Source organism: Falco rusticolus, chromosome 1 (genome assembly GCF_015220075.1).
Source record: "Falco rusticolus isolate bFalRus1 chromosome 1, bFalRus1.pri, whole genome shotgun sequence".
Classification (NCBI taxonomy): domain Eukaryota; kingdom Metazoa; phylum Chordata; class Aves; order Falconiformes; family Falconidae; genus Falco; species Falco rusticolus.
The window spans coordinates 25,943,010-25,957,822 of NC_051187.1; the positions used below are offsets into that span (position 1 = coordinate 25,943,010).

Below are 14,813 nucleotides of genomic sequence, written 5' to 3' on the forward strand. Positions count from 1 at the left end.
TCCACTTAACGACTAAGAACAAATGTCAGAGGTGGCAGAGGTGCCACCATACTGCAGTGGGCAAAAAGCTGAGCTCACGGACCTCATCCTGCGGCTCTAGAACAAGGACAGTACTATGATCTACCCGAAAGGCATCGATACTTTACAGTCAATACTTTACAAATTTGCAATCGTGGCTAAAGAATAATTTGGGTGAAAAACAGTAGACAAACCTAATTTATCTGAAATTAATTTCTTAACATCCTTCTGACAGTGGCATCATCCTCGTTATGCTTATTGTGTGGACCAGAGCTTCACACGCGCAGCAGAAGCACATGCAGCCATGGCACTCATCCCTCCTCTCCATCCCACTGCATATTCACCAGGGTCAGCAAGTGGAGAGGTTTCTGCCAGGATCACCACCATGCTTTGGGTGTCTGAGTGCTCTGTGATCAACAACAAACCCTGGTGATGCTCACCAGTGACCATGAGGTCTGTACTGGGAAGCTGCTAGTGAAAAGAGAAGGAAAGCCTCAGGCAGAGGAGGTGACGCAGGTGGCACTGCAGCTCCCACTGGCCCGTGTTACAAGTACGTGAAAATCAAGGCAGTCAGTAAAATGGTTATCCTTCATGTCAGACTGCACTGCCTACAGACAGACACTCACGGAACATGTCGGTTTGGAAGGGACCTTCAAAGATCCTCCAGTCCAAGACCCCTGCCACAGGCAGGGACATCTCCCACTAGACCAGGTTGCTCAAATAGTCATGACTGCTCAAACACGGGGATGACATTTCTTTGGTGTTCTTGCCTAGGTCACATAAAGGAACCTCACCACCGAGGTGAGACACCAGGCCCACCAGAAGGCAAATGTCTTCTGCAAAACCAAAACAAACAGTCGTTTCATAAACCACAAACCCAAAGACTGACAGGACTTGATGGAAGATCTGAATGCAATGACAGAGAAAGGAAGACACCACCAGAAAACCTGCAGCAGACACCACAGCAGAAGTGCTGTGTGGCAGGAAGCAGCCACGGCTGGCAGCGAGCTGCTGAGAACTCGCGCAACAACGCGGGCAGAAGATTTTACTTTTAATTATTTTTTAGTTAGCTCCCATGAAAAGAAACCCAGGTCCGTAAGCATCCACTAGAAAATACTAATAACCGAAAGCTCAGCCCCATCTTGCAGCAGATGTTGGCAAAGTGCAGCCCAGGCTTGTCCCCTGCACCCGACGGTGAGTGCTAAGCTGCCAGCGGACACCAGAGGAGCAGCAGCAGGGAGGAGGAACCTCATCCATCAGCAGGAGAACACTGGTCTAAGAACAAACACACACAGATAATTTTGGGCAGGAGATCTGGAATTTTTCTACCCAGTCAGGAGCTGATCTAGTGGAAAATGTGCCTGCCCACGGCAGTGGGGTTGGACTAGATGATCTTTGAAGGTCCTTTCCAATGCAAACCATTCAACGATTCCATGACTGTGGTCCTGCAACAGCTCTCCAATGGCAGCAGCAACAAGCAACTTCGCTACAACAGGCTAAAAGACATACAGGCTGCGTCCCCAGCAGCATCAGCAGCAGCTCAAGGGAGGGGATGCTCCCCCCCTGCTCCGCTCTCCTCACAGCCCCCCGCAGCGCTGCTCCAGCTCTGGGGTCCCCAGCACAAGGCAGCGGCTTTGAACTGAATGACGGTGGAGTTAGGCTGGACAGAGGGAAGGAATGTTGCACCGCGGGGGTGGTGACACGGGCACAGGCTGCCCAGAGCGGCTGTGGGTGCCCCATCCCTGGCAGGGCTCAGGGCCAGGTGGGACGGGGCTGGGAGCAGCCTGGGCTGGGGGGAGGGGGCCCTGCCATGGCAGGGGGGTTGGACCAGGTGGTCTCTGAAGGTCCCTTCCAACCCAAACCACTCTGAGTCCACGACACACCACAACCTGTCCTCTGCTCACAGCTGTCGGTCTGCTCCTCCGTTTGGGGGGGCAAGGCAGCACCCACATTTCAGACACCAGTCCTGCTGCTGTCCGTGGAAGGCTGAGACGCAGACAGCCTGTGGCACATCACCCCTGCCCTCTCTCCCCTCCTCCAGCTCAGCAAAACTCTGTAATCCTTGTGCTTCCAGAGTTGCCTCGTTTTATGTTTTTTCTAAGACTGTCCCCTTGGCTTTATACCTTGCCTGGTCCTGACACAGCATCGCTCTGTTTCTGTTTCCCACATCATTCTTCTCTGCTTGCCTTCCCCTCCCCATGCATCTCCTCTAAGCTAATCCTGCGGATGCCATGGTCCAAGGACATTCAGCTGTCCCCTGCCGTGGGTTTGCTCAGGTCACCCGCCAGCCACCCGCAGCCAGGATGTGACTGCACACTCTGTCTTCCCACATCTTCCACTTGGGCTCACTCTCCTCCTTTCTGCTAATATACATAATTTTCTGGAAGTAGCAATTTATCACAGTACTTAGCTTAATGAGCCTTACTGTACATGTTCTGCCTGTAGTGATAATTTTGCATATTTCCTGAGAAATCTTGTTAACAGGGAGATACATAGCAAAACAAACATTTGTATAGCTTCTGAGCAGCTTGCACAAAGACACAGACACTTGCAATTAAAACAACAGGCACTAGTCTAAACCCCTTTGGCTGGAGCCCTTTTAGATACCCAGTGCGCAGCCAGCATTCGCGGCTTCCAAATGCAACGTCTCATTGCTCCTCGATGTCCACGGCACCGCACTGGGTGTCAGGAGGCAAACGGTACTTCTGCATTCAGGTTGACTTCAGTGGCACCACCAAGCCCCCACCACACCAGACCTTGACATCTCCAGCAGACACCAAGGGACCCCAGTGCTCAGCGACCCGCTCTGAGGCTGGTGCCAGAGGGGGCTGAGCCCCCCATCCAACAGGCCACCCCCCCGCAGGGTGCAGACCCCAGTCTTCTCCCAGAGTGAGGGCATGAAACACCATCCAGGGCCAAGCCAGAGGCTGGGCTTTGCATCCCACCGTGTTCAAAGCACATCAGAGAGCCTTCCCAATTTTAAGCTTCCTTTGGCTTGCCCTGCTTGGGTGGGTGTGCGCTGTGTGCCGGGACCTGCCACAGAGGGACCGCAGCTGCCGGGGGGGCAAAGCGTTGAGACAGGGAGCGTGCAAGGCAGGCACTGCAGGCTCACCCTCACCACCTCCATTACCTTCTGCCTGGCTGACAGGCCCAGCAGACCCCAAGGAGCAAGGAATGAGCCACGTCTCACCCCCTCCTACTGTCTGTGACGGGAGGGAGGAGGCGAAGCAGCCTCCGGGCCGAGATGCACCCACAGGGCAGCGAGGCAGTGGGGCCAGGCAGAGCCCAAGGGCGGCCCTGCTGCACAGCCTTCCCAGCAGCTTTGCTCCTTCCAGCCCCCCGAAAATCAGCTTTTTGGCATCACTGCCCACCCCACTGACTGCAGCCAGACCCGGCAGCTGTGCGGGCTGCGGACACGCAATACAGAGCCACCAGCTGTCACCTGCCACGTGACAGCCCCAGCTCTCTGATAGGCAAGGGAAGAAGTGAAGCTGAATTATTTACATGACCCTTTTGGTTGAATAGAAGAGCTCGAAAGCACGCCCGGAAACCAAGAGGGTTAAAAAAGGAAAGGAAGACAGCATTTAAATAAGCAAACCTATCTATCTCTGGGGTCAGCGGGGACTTTTGCATTGGGGGTGGCTCCGGAAAAGCCCCACTACTCAGATGGAGACCAACGAGACCCAAGTCCTGCTGTAAACATCAACTTTGGTCAACTTCACATTTGTGTCCTTGAGAGAGAAATCACCAGTGGGAGCTGCACAGGATTATTAACGAGAAGGGATGGAGCAAGGTCTGGCTGCAAGTCCTGGGGAGCCGCGTTGCAGATGCAGCTGCCGCAGGACACAGGAGGGTGGATCCACGAGCTGGACCTGGAGCTGACCTCACTTACTCTCTCCTTTTATTTTTAACTGACACCTCCCCACAACTCCCACGGGCAGGAGGCAGCGCTGGCAGCAGGGACGTGGCAGACAGGCAGGAGCAGGGGATTTCAGGCGGCTGGGGAAGCCGATGGCACGGCACAAACACAGGGACGCGGCTGGAGAAAGCGCCTGGAAATGGCTGTTGGAGAGCAGCGACAGGCATAAGGGGAAAGGGCCCCGCAAAACCATTCTGACCATTTCTGCAAACTGGAGACGTGCAGAAGTGGGTCTGGTTTTGCACCCATGCCTCTCCCATTTGTGTGCATTGGGAAACAGCTCCTTACCCAAGAACCAGGTTTGATGAGAAACAAAAGCTAGATATGAACTCTTCAAAGAGTTCTGGCTAGACAGCAACTCTTCAAACCCTGGTGGGATTATTCTCAGTTAACATGCATTTGAGTGAGGCAAGCCTTTAGACCCCTGGGAAGGTCACCAGAAACGTGACCATCACTCTGTACACTTGCTTTGTTGCAAGCAACCGTTGAGGCTTCAGTCTTATGAGCACCTCTGCAGCCACCCAGTCTTAGACAGATGATCGGTCCCACCACATAAGACCTGTGCTGGGGGATAAATGGGGACCTCCAGACCAAACTGTCCTTCTCCTGTCACCCATCTGGAGAAGGTCTTTCTCACACCGGGGGAGCTTCTGCCAGCACTGAAACCTGCCAGGCTTGGACGCTGTCCCACAAGTGTGGTGGCCTTGCCAAACCTCTCCCCACAGAGCCTGAATCCACGATTTGGGCAGTGTCCACCCTAGCATCTCAAGGAACATTTCCATTGCATAATTCCAAGCTAAAACATCAGGCAAGGGCTGTCTAGTAGGGAACAGGGAGAGGATGTGTCAACCAATAAATGGTCCTTCCCAGCCCAATTAGAGCCCAGCGACTGCTGCAGTTACCAGAAATGGGTAACTATTGGAAATTCTGCTAACTGGCAGAAATGCTGACAGCAGAGTCCGATCCTCCCAAAATCACCCAGCCACATGCTTCCTAATGGCCGGTAACACCATTACACCAGCAACAGCAACCCTGACCTGAACCATCTGTGTCCACCCAGACACCAGCCCACTGCACACCTCCAGCCCCTGTACCCGCTCAAACTCCTCTCTCCTGGCCCGGGCAGGTAATTCACAGCAGCCTGCAGTGCCTCAGCATCCTTTCATTGCTTCAGCAACGGGGAGCAAGTGCAGGGAATTGAGTCTTGCTGGAAACATCTGGGACCAGGGGCTGCCAGATGTCCCTTCATGGCATGCTCAACAGCTTCACCAACAACCCAGACCGTGGGAACAAAAGTGCACCCTCAGCAAGTTTGCAGGTGACACCAAGCTGACTGGTGCATTCAACGTGCTGGACGGAAGGGACAGCATCCAGGGGGTCCTGGACAGGCTGGAGCAGTGGGTCCACAAACATCATGAAGTTCAACCAGGCCAAGTGCAACGTCCTGCACCTGGGTCAGGGCAATCCCCAGTACCTGCACAGACTGGAGGAGGCATGGAGGGAGGGAGGGACGAAAAGCAGCCCTGAGAAGAAGGGCTGGGGGCAATACCAATGACAAGTGGGACATCAGCCAGCAACGTGCGCTTGCAGCCCAGAAAGCCAAGCACCTCCTGGGCTGCATCACCAGCAGCTCAAGGGAGGGGATGCTCCCCCTCTGCTCCGCTCTCCTCACAGCCCCCCGCAGCGCTGCTCCAGCTCTGGGGTCCCCAGCACAAGGCAATGGCTTTGAACTGAATGACGGTGGGGTTAGGCTGGACAGAGGGAAGGAATGTTGCACCGCGGGGGTGGTGACACGGGCACAGGCTGCCCAGAGCGGCTGTGGGTGCCCCATCCCTGGCAGGGCTCAGGGCCAGGTGGGACGGGGCTGGGAGCAGCCTGGGCTGGGGGGGGGGGGGGGCCCTGCCCACAGCAGGGGGGTTGGACCGGGTGGTCTCTGAAGGTCCCTTCCAACCCAAACCACTCTGTGATGCTGTGACACTTGCACATCTCCCTCACCTCCTCCCCATATCTCTCAAAACATCATTCACATTCATAATTGTTTTACCATTTGGACCTGTCTCACACCCTGGAAATCCTAACATCTCACCCAAACTGAGGTGTCATCTCCCAGGCTGGATGGTGCAGCGTGGGACCCTCGCAGTCCTGCACATATACACCATCTCGTCCTGGCCCCGCAGCACCCCAGCCATGGCACCCCGCTCAGCCAGGACAGCAGAGCCCTTGCCCACTGACTAGACTTTCAGGCTCTTCCTCCAGCGACGGCTCTTCATAATGCAGCACCCTCAGCACCAGCTCTCCTCAAGCTCTGGATGACAAAACACAAGCAGAGCCTAGATAAAGACATTTTGGGTGCCTAGAGCACAGGGAGAAACAGCTTAGAGACCGTCCCAAAAGCAAAATAAATTATTTTTCAGGTACATTTTTTCCCGTCGCTGCTCTGTCACCAACACTGCAGAGCGACAGCCACAGAAGGAGGGGCTGCTTTGGGGGGTTTTGGGGAAGGGGACCTGCTTCAGATGGGCAGGAAGTGCTACCTATGGCACCTACCCATGAGCAGCTGAGGACAAAGCTCTGCAGGTCTTGTTCTGGGCATTCTTCACAGCCAGCTCTCGGCTGCTCTGCCTCCACAAGAGGACATTTTTCAGCTGTAAGCAAAATTTCCTGCCCCTGGTTCAGAGCAGGCTGGGGGGGGCGGGGGGAGCAGTGCCACCCCCGGGGCACTAGATAAGCTCAAGTGAGTTTGAACATGACCAGAGCAGGAAGGTTCAGAAAAAGAGACAGGATTAGCATTTTGAATTTCAAGTACCATCTTAAAAACCCCATTAAGACATGAAGCTCCTGTTCTGCACAGCAGTGAAAGCCCTGCATCCCTGCCTCAGCTCCAATAACGCCAGGGTTTTGGGTTTTTTGGGTTTTTTTAATTCTTCTTTTTTATCACCCCTGGCAGAATTTCCACACCGTATTAAAATGGGAAGAAACTGGCCCAGGCTGTTAATAAGGCTGGCTACTGGCAGCACAGAAACAAGCCCAAACACTCCCTATACCCCATCCACTGCAGCATCTCACTCCTCCCGGGTGACTGCCACCACCGAGGGTGTAAATCCACGTTTCCCACACGCGCTGCCCCACTCCCCGCAGCACTGCCAGTGTGGGCACCTGCTCAGCTCCACGGCATCTGGATGCTCCAAACCAGACCTCTATCCCCAGGGCTTCCCAGATGCAGCGGGGAGCCCCGGGGAGGATGCTGCACCCTTCGGCATTAGGCTGATGAGTAAGGATCATCAGCAGGAACGAGACGAAAACACATTTTTTTTCTTAAGACATATTTCAAGGAACGGAGACATTTTCAAACACTCTACGGCATCGCTTCTCAGCCAGCACCGGCTGCCAAGAGGACATTCATGGGGCTGGTTTTTACTATTATTATTAAAAAGCCTATTTTCCAATCCCATTTCACAGCACTGTTGGTGGTGAAAGAGCCCCCTGTTTGGGTGCTTTCCAGGCGCTCCGGCTGGGTGGGGGGTGGGTGCCGCTGTTCTTTATATAGTCCCTTCCTCCTCCAGCATCGACAGCCACCCCTCGGCCCCTTGCTGGCATCCCCCCAGCTCCGGCCTGGCGTTTTCCAGACCGAGCCAAACTGGTGGATCCCGGTGCGGTCCCTGCGGGGTCCGGCCAGCTCCCACCCGCCCCCGCTAGCCCTGCTCCACGCCTGGGTCGCCCCCTCCACTTCCTGCAGGTCACCCCTCCCCCGCGAGGCAGCACAGGCAGCACGGCTGGACCCCTGCTCGCCCCCCGGGCGGCTCGGCAGACCCAATCGCAAAGGAATTAAAATAATAATAATAAGGAAAAGCAGCAAAGCAGTCGCTGGTGTGATGGCACGAAGAGCAGCACCCCGGCATTTCAGGCTCTCCCCCGCCGGGCACCCCCCGCAGCGCACGCTGCGGAGCCCGGACCCTCGCCGCGAGCTGAAACGCCCCCACCCCACGGCGGGAGGGGGGCCCGGGGGCAGCGCGGGGACCCGGCACGGCACGGCACGGCGCAGCTCTCCGCCAGCCAGGGCCCCGCGACCCGCGGGGGTCCCCGAGGGGCTGCCGCAGCCCCACCGGCGAGGCAGCGGCCCGGGGGCACCGGGCCCGGCGGGCTCCCTGGGACTGGCTGCTGCTACAGATGCTGCCCCCCGCCCCTCTCGGACCCCCCGCCCCGCTCGGACCCCCTGGCCCCAGGCGGCCGGTCGCAGCGGCAGCACCGGGCCGGGGCGGCGGGGGGGCAGCGGCCCCGCGGGCAGGCGGCACCCGAAGGGCTGCGCGGCCCCGGGCTGTCCCCAGGCCAGATGACATCAGCAGAGCCAGGAGGATGAAAAAGCAAAACGGGTGCAGAGCGGGGCGGGAGGCGGCACGGCACGGCACGGCCTGGGCCCGCCGCTCGTCCCCCGCCCGCAGCATCCCTGCCGGGCGCTGCCCTCGCTGCTCCGGATAAAAACAAAAATTACGCCCCCCCCCCCCCCCGCCCCAGCTGCGATCGCTTTCAGCCGGTCCGGCCCCCCGGGCAGCCGGTCGCCCGGTACCGGGGAAAATGGAGTCCCCTGAGGCAGCGCCCGCCCGGCGCCGGGGCGGGGGGGAACCGAAGCGGCCCGCTGCGAGGGCGGGGGTGGGGGGTGGTCACAGCCCGGGGACCCCCATCCCGCCCCGACGCCCCCGCGAGTGCTGCACCCCCCGCTCAGCCTGGCACGGAGGCCCCCGGCCCGGGCAGGTCCACGAAGGTGCAGGCCGGGCCCCGAGCACGGGCAGAGCCGCTGCCCGCCCCCCGCCTCCCCCCCCGCCGCCGGCGCCCCCCACTCACGGCGCGCAGCTCCCCGGTCCGGTCCTTCATCCTGCCCGGCCGCCGCCGCTGTCTCCGGCCGCCGCGGGGAGGGGCGAGCGCGGCACATGCGCGCAGCCGGGCGGAGCGGTTGGAGGGGGGGGGCTCGGGGGGTCCCGCCGGGCCGGGGCCCGAGGGGTGAGCTAGGGGAGGGCATCGCCCGAGGGGGTACCGGAGGGGACGCATCTTGGGGTGACAAAGGCGGGGGGGGCACATGGGGTCTTACCACTGGGGGGGGCACCGAACGGTGGGAAGACACAGCTGAGGGGGAGGCCAAAGTGGTGGGTGTCACCGGGGGGAGCACGCTGGGGGATACGTGAGGTCTCACACGTGGGGGTCACACCTAGGGGGAATCACATCTGGGGGGCCTACAGGAGGAGGTCACACCTGGGAATGACATGGAGGGGAGGTCACAGCTGGGGCTCGCCTAGGGGGTCGGCTGGGGGCTCACCTAGGGCGTCACACCCGCGGGACATTGCGGCAGCCCCAGCCGCAGGGACACCCTGGGGGGCAGCAGCAGCACCGGGGCTGGGGAGCCGGCAGGTCTGGGGGCACCAGCGGGAGGGGCTCACACTGACCCCCGGCCCAGGGACAGGTGGGGGGGTGGTGGGAGGGTCCACCCTTGGGGACCCCAACCCTGGGCTTGCAGGGAGCAGCAAGGTGCCAACGGGGCTCAAACAGACAGGGCCAGCTTACTGCGCTCGGGGGAACTGGTGGTGTTGGGAGACACCCCTATGCCCTCCCCACCTTTCCCAGGAACAGAGCAGAAAGGGGATTTCCCACAGCCTGTGTCCACGGGTTCCTGCACGTTCTGGGGCCAGCTGGGCCAGCCTCAGGGCCACTGGCCACAGCTTCAGCAGCTCTGGACGTGTCCAGCATCCCTGGGGTGCGCCCATGCAGAGGCTCAGGTGTCCTCCCAGTGCTCCTGTGCCAGGGAGAAGCTCCAGAGGCACCAGTGCAGGGGGTGGCTCAGCCTGGGAACAGACTTCGGTGTCCTAAACCAGCCAGGTGGGAGTCAAGGACAAATGTCCCAGCAAAACCCTGCTCCTGTTCCCTGCAAAACATCCAGCCATCAAAACTCAGTGTCTTGACAAAGACCCCATGGTCTTCCAGGTTCATGCACTGAGCAGGTAATCCCCGGAACCAGACCAGCACATCAGGGACAAATGGCCTGAGCAAACCCTGCTCAGCTTTATATGTTTCTATAGAAAAAATAAGATGCCTGGATTAAATATCCATGGGACCCTGACTGATTTCAGAGGATGAAAACGGCAAGAGGTCGTTTGCCAAGCAGATTGCTGTGGGCTATGAAATCAAGGAGCACTAGTGAACTGGGAGATGCCACATGCTGGAGGAGATGCTCAGAGATTTCTTGGGAGCCTGCCAGACACGGGCTGACCCGGGGCTTCCGATGTGCGGGGCAGCGACACAGATGCAGGATGAGTCCAGGCTTTGGGGGCACAGTGGGGCTCCCCTCATGGTGCTGCACCACCTCCACCACGGATAAACGTGGGGTTGGTGAGTTCTAGCAGCTCTTCCCAGCAGACCTCCCCCCCGCCTTCCGCTCTGCTGCCCTCAGCTCCGGGACGGGCGTGCGGTGTCCCCAGCGCCCCCCAGCGCCCTGAGCCCTCCGTGTGCCCCGGCCCCACGTGCGGGCGCTGGGGCTGGCTGCGGGGGTGCGCAGGTCTCCCTGGGGAGCAGCCAGCTGTGGCCGGGAGGATGCCCAGGCTGGGAGATGCTGCGCTCAAGCTGCATCCTCCGCCCTCCCTTCGCAGGGGACATGTCCCCCTGAGCCCCACGGACAAGGGCGGGCGGGGGCCCTGGCTGCGGCTGGCAGCGCCTCAGGGCACACGGCGCCGCTTGTTCCTGCTGCTGCAGCCCGGGCAGCCCAGCCCAGCGCGGCACGGCACGGCATGGCCCGCGGTGCCCAGCGCCAGCTGGGTGCGCAGCCCCCCGGGCAGCACGATCGGGTGCGCCCCGGCCCCGCGCCGGGGAAGCGTTGACCGGGGGCCGCGGCCCCGCACCGCCCGGCTGGCCCCGACGGTGCCCCCGCACCCGCTCGGCGCAGGGAGTGGCGTCCCCTGGCGGCCGCGGCGGGACCTGCGGGGGTCGGACCCACCGCCCCCCCCGTGCGGGACAGCCCGGCACCGTGCGGGTACCGACACTTTTCCCACTCCTTCGGGAGCGCAACCAGCACTGCGGAGCCCCGCGGGGACAGCACCCGGGTTGTGCCAGGCTCCCCCGAATCATCCAGCCCCCGCCCTTTCCCCCCCCCCCCCCTTCACTTCCTCTCTTAAACGGCCCATAACAAGTCCTGTGCGACTCCCACATCCCAAACCGTGTCCCGTGCCCCCAAGCAGAAATCCCACCCCCCACCCACCCCCCGCAGGCGCCTCCACACCAGGGCCCTGGGGCTGAGGCTGTGCCAGGAGTGGCCCCGACAGGGTCCTTTCCTCTGAGCCCCCAGTTTCAGTCCCCACCTCCCTTGTCTCTCTGTGCTCCCCCAGCCTTGCACCAGTGGGATCCACATGGACTGGTGGCTCCTGGGAGCAGACACAAGGCCAAACAGGAGAGATGGGGACCCCTCGGGCAGAGCAGGAGCCTGGCCAGCCCCCCACAGCGAGGGCTATGGGGGATCTTGCATGGTGCATGACGCTGGCCACGTTTCAAGGGATGCTCTGGCTGTGTCCCGCCTGCTGCTACACTGAGGTGTAGGCAGGAGGGCTTTGCCCAGCCTGGCACTGCGAATTCGGATTCATTGCCTCTTTGGCAGCCCAGCAGAGGCGTGACACAAGTACCACGGTCAGGAGAGAGCCAGACAGGCGCTAGGCAGGACTTGATGCCAGAGGGACAGTGATTACAGCTTCAGGAAGTTGGCATTTATGTCCAGGAAGGGAACACGGCAGGTGTCCATTGTACCAGCGGGGGTCTGCGTCAGGACAGCCAGCTCAGCCTGCCTGGAGGAGCTCCCAGTCCCACACACAGCTTCATCCCCTCTGTCCCTCCATCCCAGGGGACGGGAGACACACACGCAACACACAGACACACACACACAGCGCTGGCCACACTGGTCAGCACTGACAGACGCACAGAAAGCACCAACAGCCTTGTCCTGTTCCCTTCCCTGGGGAACATATACATATATATATATATATACACACACATACATATGCATAGGCACAGTGTGGAGCCCTCCAGCAGCTGGGCTGACACACACCCCTCCGAGCCATGGTCTGACTCTAGTTGGTGCACCCCCCCCACACACATGCACATGGGATGCAGAGCCCTCGCCCAGGGCAGGATGAGAGATGGAGCTCAATAAGCAAGTCAGCCTGCGCTGATCTCCAGGCGCTGGGCACGGCCCCATGAGTGTACTGACCGGCACATGGTCACATGCAGCCCTGTCCCCTTGCCTGTCTGCTTTCCCATGCGTGTTCTTGAATCACCCAGATCCCCCCACTTTCCCCACCTTCACTTCCTATCTTAAACATCCCATAACAAGTCCTGTGCAAACCCCAAGTGCTCTTTTCCTGCATCCTGAAACGTCCCCCGTGCCCCCAGGCAGACCTACCATCTGCCCCCAGTGTAACCCCCCAAGCCCAGCAAGTGCCTGCACACCTGCACACCGGGGCCCTGGGGCCAAGGCTGTGCCGGGAGAGGCACAGACAGGGCATCCCTTCCCAGGTCCCTAATTTAGGTTTCCACCCCCCTTGTCCCTCTGTGCTGCCCAGGGGCCTCACATGGGTTGGTGGCTCCTGGCAGGGCCCTGGCCAGGTGTTATTTGGGCTCCCCCTCCCACCAGTGTCTCTCCGAGCTCCTTTGCAGGTGGGCAGAGGAGCTTTAATACACATCCCACCATTCCCACCACATCCCACACAAGGGAAGAGTTCCCATTGCCAGGAACGGGACTTAATTTACTCAGGTAACAAGAAACTATACATTTCCAAAAGCAATGTCACTCCCTCTGCCATCGCCCCTATAAGCCCCCTCCAAGCCCAGGTTGGGAGCACACCTTCTCCCTGCTCTATTGTCTTCTCTGTCTCCTCCTCCAGGGGAGGCTGGGCAGACACAAGGAGTTGTCTCTCCTGCCACCAGCTCCCCCTGAACAGCACCGCTAACTCAGCCCCCGAGCCCACACTTGCACACACAAGCCACCCTCCCATCCAGGAGCCACAGCAGTGGGTGCAGACCAGCTGAAATCATGCCTGGTGCCAGCACCTTGGTGTTTTGGCCTCAGCACCTTCTCCAGCCACTCTCAGGATCCCCAGGGGCAACTCTTGGCACAGCACATGCTGCCATGCCCCTGCCACATGCTGCTGGTGGTTTTTCACTGGCCCACCGAGCCCGACACATCCAGGAGCCACCTCCTACCCTCCCCAGGCAGCTCTGCTCACCTGCCCCACGCAGACATGGGCCCCGATCACTCTGAGACAAGACCGGTGTTCTTCAGTGTGCTGCTGCCCGCTGGCTTCTGTGGAGAGCTGGGACCATCTGGGTCAATTGTTCCTGCAGGGGAAGGGGCCAGTTTTCCTCCCAGAGGGTTTGAAGCTCCTGCTCCCATCACAGAGACACATTAGCTTGAAAATCAGCTCCTCCCACAATAAGAAGGGAAACAGCATCTGGGTCCACCTTTGGGCCACCTCCATCTAGGTGCCTTTCAAGAGGTCTGATATCAAGGGACAACCATGGACACCGCAGCTGGGAGTGCAGGCGCAGGGTCTCACAGCATGGAGGGGTCTCGCTGGTGGAGCTTGTGTTGGGCACAGCTATACTGGCTACCTGGCACCAGCCAGCTGCTGCAGCGTTCGTCCTGTTTGTGCTGCACTTACTGCGGCTTGTTAGGGCAGGGGCTCACTTCACCCACATACCCATGCAGGGGGCACAGAAGACCTTGGTGCTGCAAATCACCCTAATTCCAGGGATGGTCTCACCTGTGGAGGGACAGGCAAAGCCATCAAAATACAGCAAGGAAAAGCCCATGTTTGTTGTCCTCCCACATCGTGGCAGCTCAGCTCTCCACTGCCCACCATGAGGTTTCACCTCCCTGTTTCTGCCTCCATGTCCCCAAAAACCTCTTTGCCTCCTGCCAGGGAAGAGGCTGTTCCTTGGAGGCCCCACGTGCCCCACACTCTCCACACTCACCCTTCCCCAAGGCAGGTGAGGATGAAGCCTTCCAGACCCAGCTCTCCGTCCTTGCTTCTCACCAGAGCCAGGACACCACGCTCTGGCTGTCCCAGCTGAGACTGTGGATAGGTCTGGCAGTGCTTTTGTCCGTTTGTCACACGGGAGCACCCTTTCCCCTGCTACAGCTAATGCTGAACAGGCCATCCCGCCTGTGTCCTTGAGGCCCCATGGCTCAGCTCCCTCCACATTGCCGTTGCTCAGCGTGCTGGGCAGACCTCCAGCATGAACATCAGGCTGCCAGAGCCGGGACCCCTGCTAGCAAGACAGGTCAGCACCTTCCTCCGTGCCAGCCATCAAGCAGGACCACCTTCATCTGAAGTACCCTTTTTAGCTAGGTCCCATCAAACGGCTCCCACATAAACATTTTCCTCCTCTCCCAAGCTCCACAGACTACCACGGAAGCCAGCATTCCCACTTCTCAAACTTCCTTGTCAGTTACATGACAGCCCTTCCCATTCCCGGTCCCAACAGAATCCCACCTCCAATGAAGACTGCAGGTCCCCTCTCCCTTCCAGCCCACCACCACCCACACACCCTCCCTCCAGTGCCAGGTGCCACCCACTGGTCTTGTACAGGGCACTGGGGGGGCTGCAGAAGCGCTGGTGTGTGGCAAGAAATGAGACAGCAGACACAGCAGCCTCCAACCCCAAGGACTGAGATGTGGCAGTGGGGAGACCAGCTCCTCAAGAGCCCTGGAGATGCAGGGACTAAGTGGAGGAGGCTCAGAGAGCTCTGCGTATGTGCTACAAGCAACAGGAACTGCCAAAAAAAAAAAAAAAAAAAAAGTCAGAGACACACTTCACTTGAACAGCACCTGCGTCTGCAGCCATTGATG

The 14,813-nt window shown here is 59.6% G+C and overlaps 1 protein-coding gene across 2 annotated transcripts in view; it reads right to left on the reverse strand.

Annotated features, from left to right (window-relative positions):
- STX1A (syntaxin 1A) overlaps positions 1-8,878 on the reverse strand; it is a 90,010-nt gene extending 81,132 nt beyond the window's left edge. For both annotated transcript variants that reach the window (XM_037375145.1, XM_037375146.1), the window contains exon 1: positions 8,777-8,878. In XM_037375145.1, the coding sequence (XP_037231042.1) occupies positions 8,777-8,806 (30 nt within the window). In that variant the 5' untranslated portion in view covers positions 8,807-8,878. The remainder of the gene's footprint in view (positions 1-8,776) is intronic.
- Positions 8,879-14,813: the final 5,935 nt, after the last annotated feature.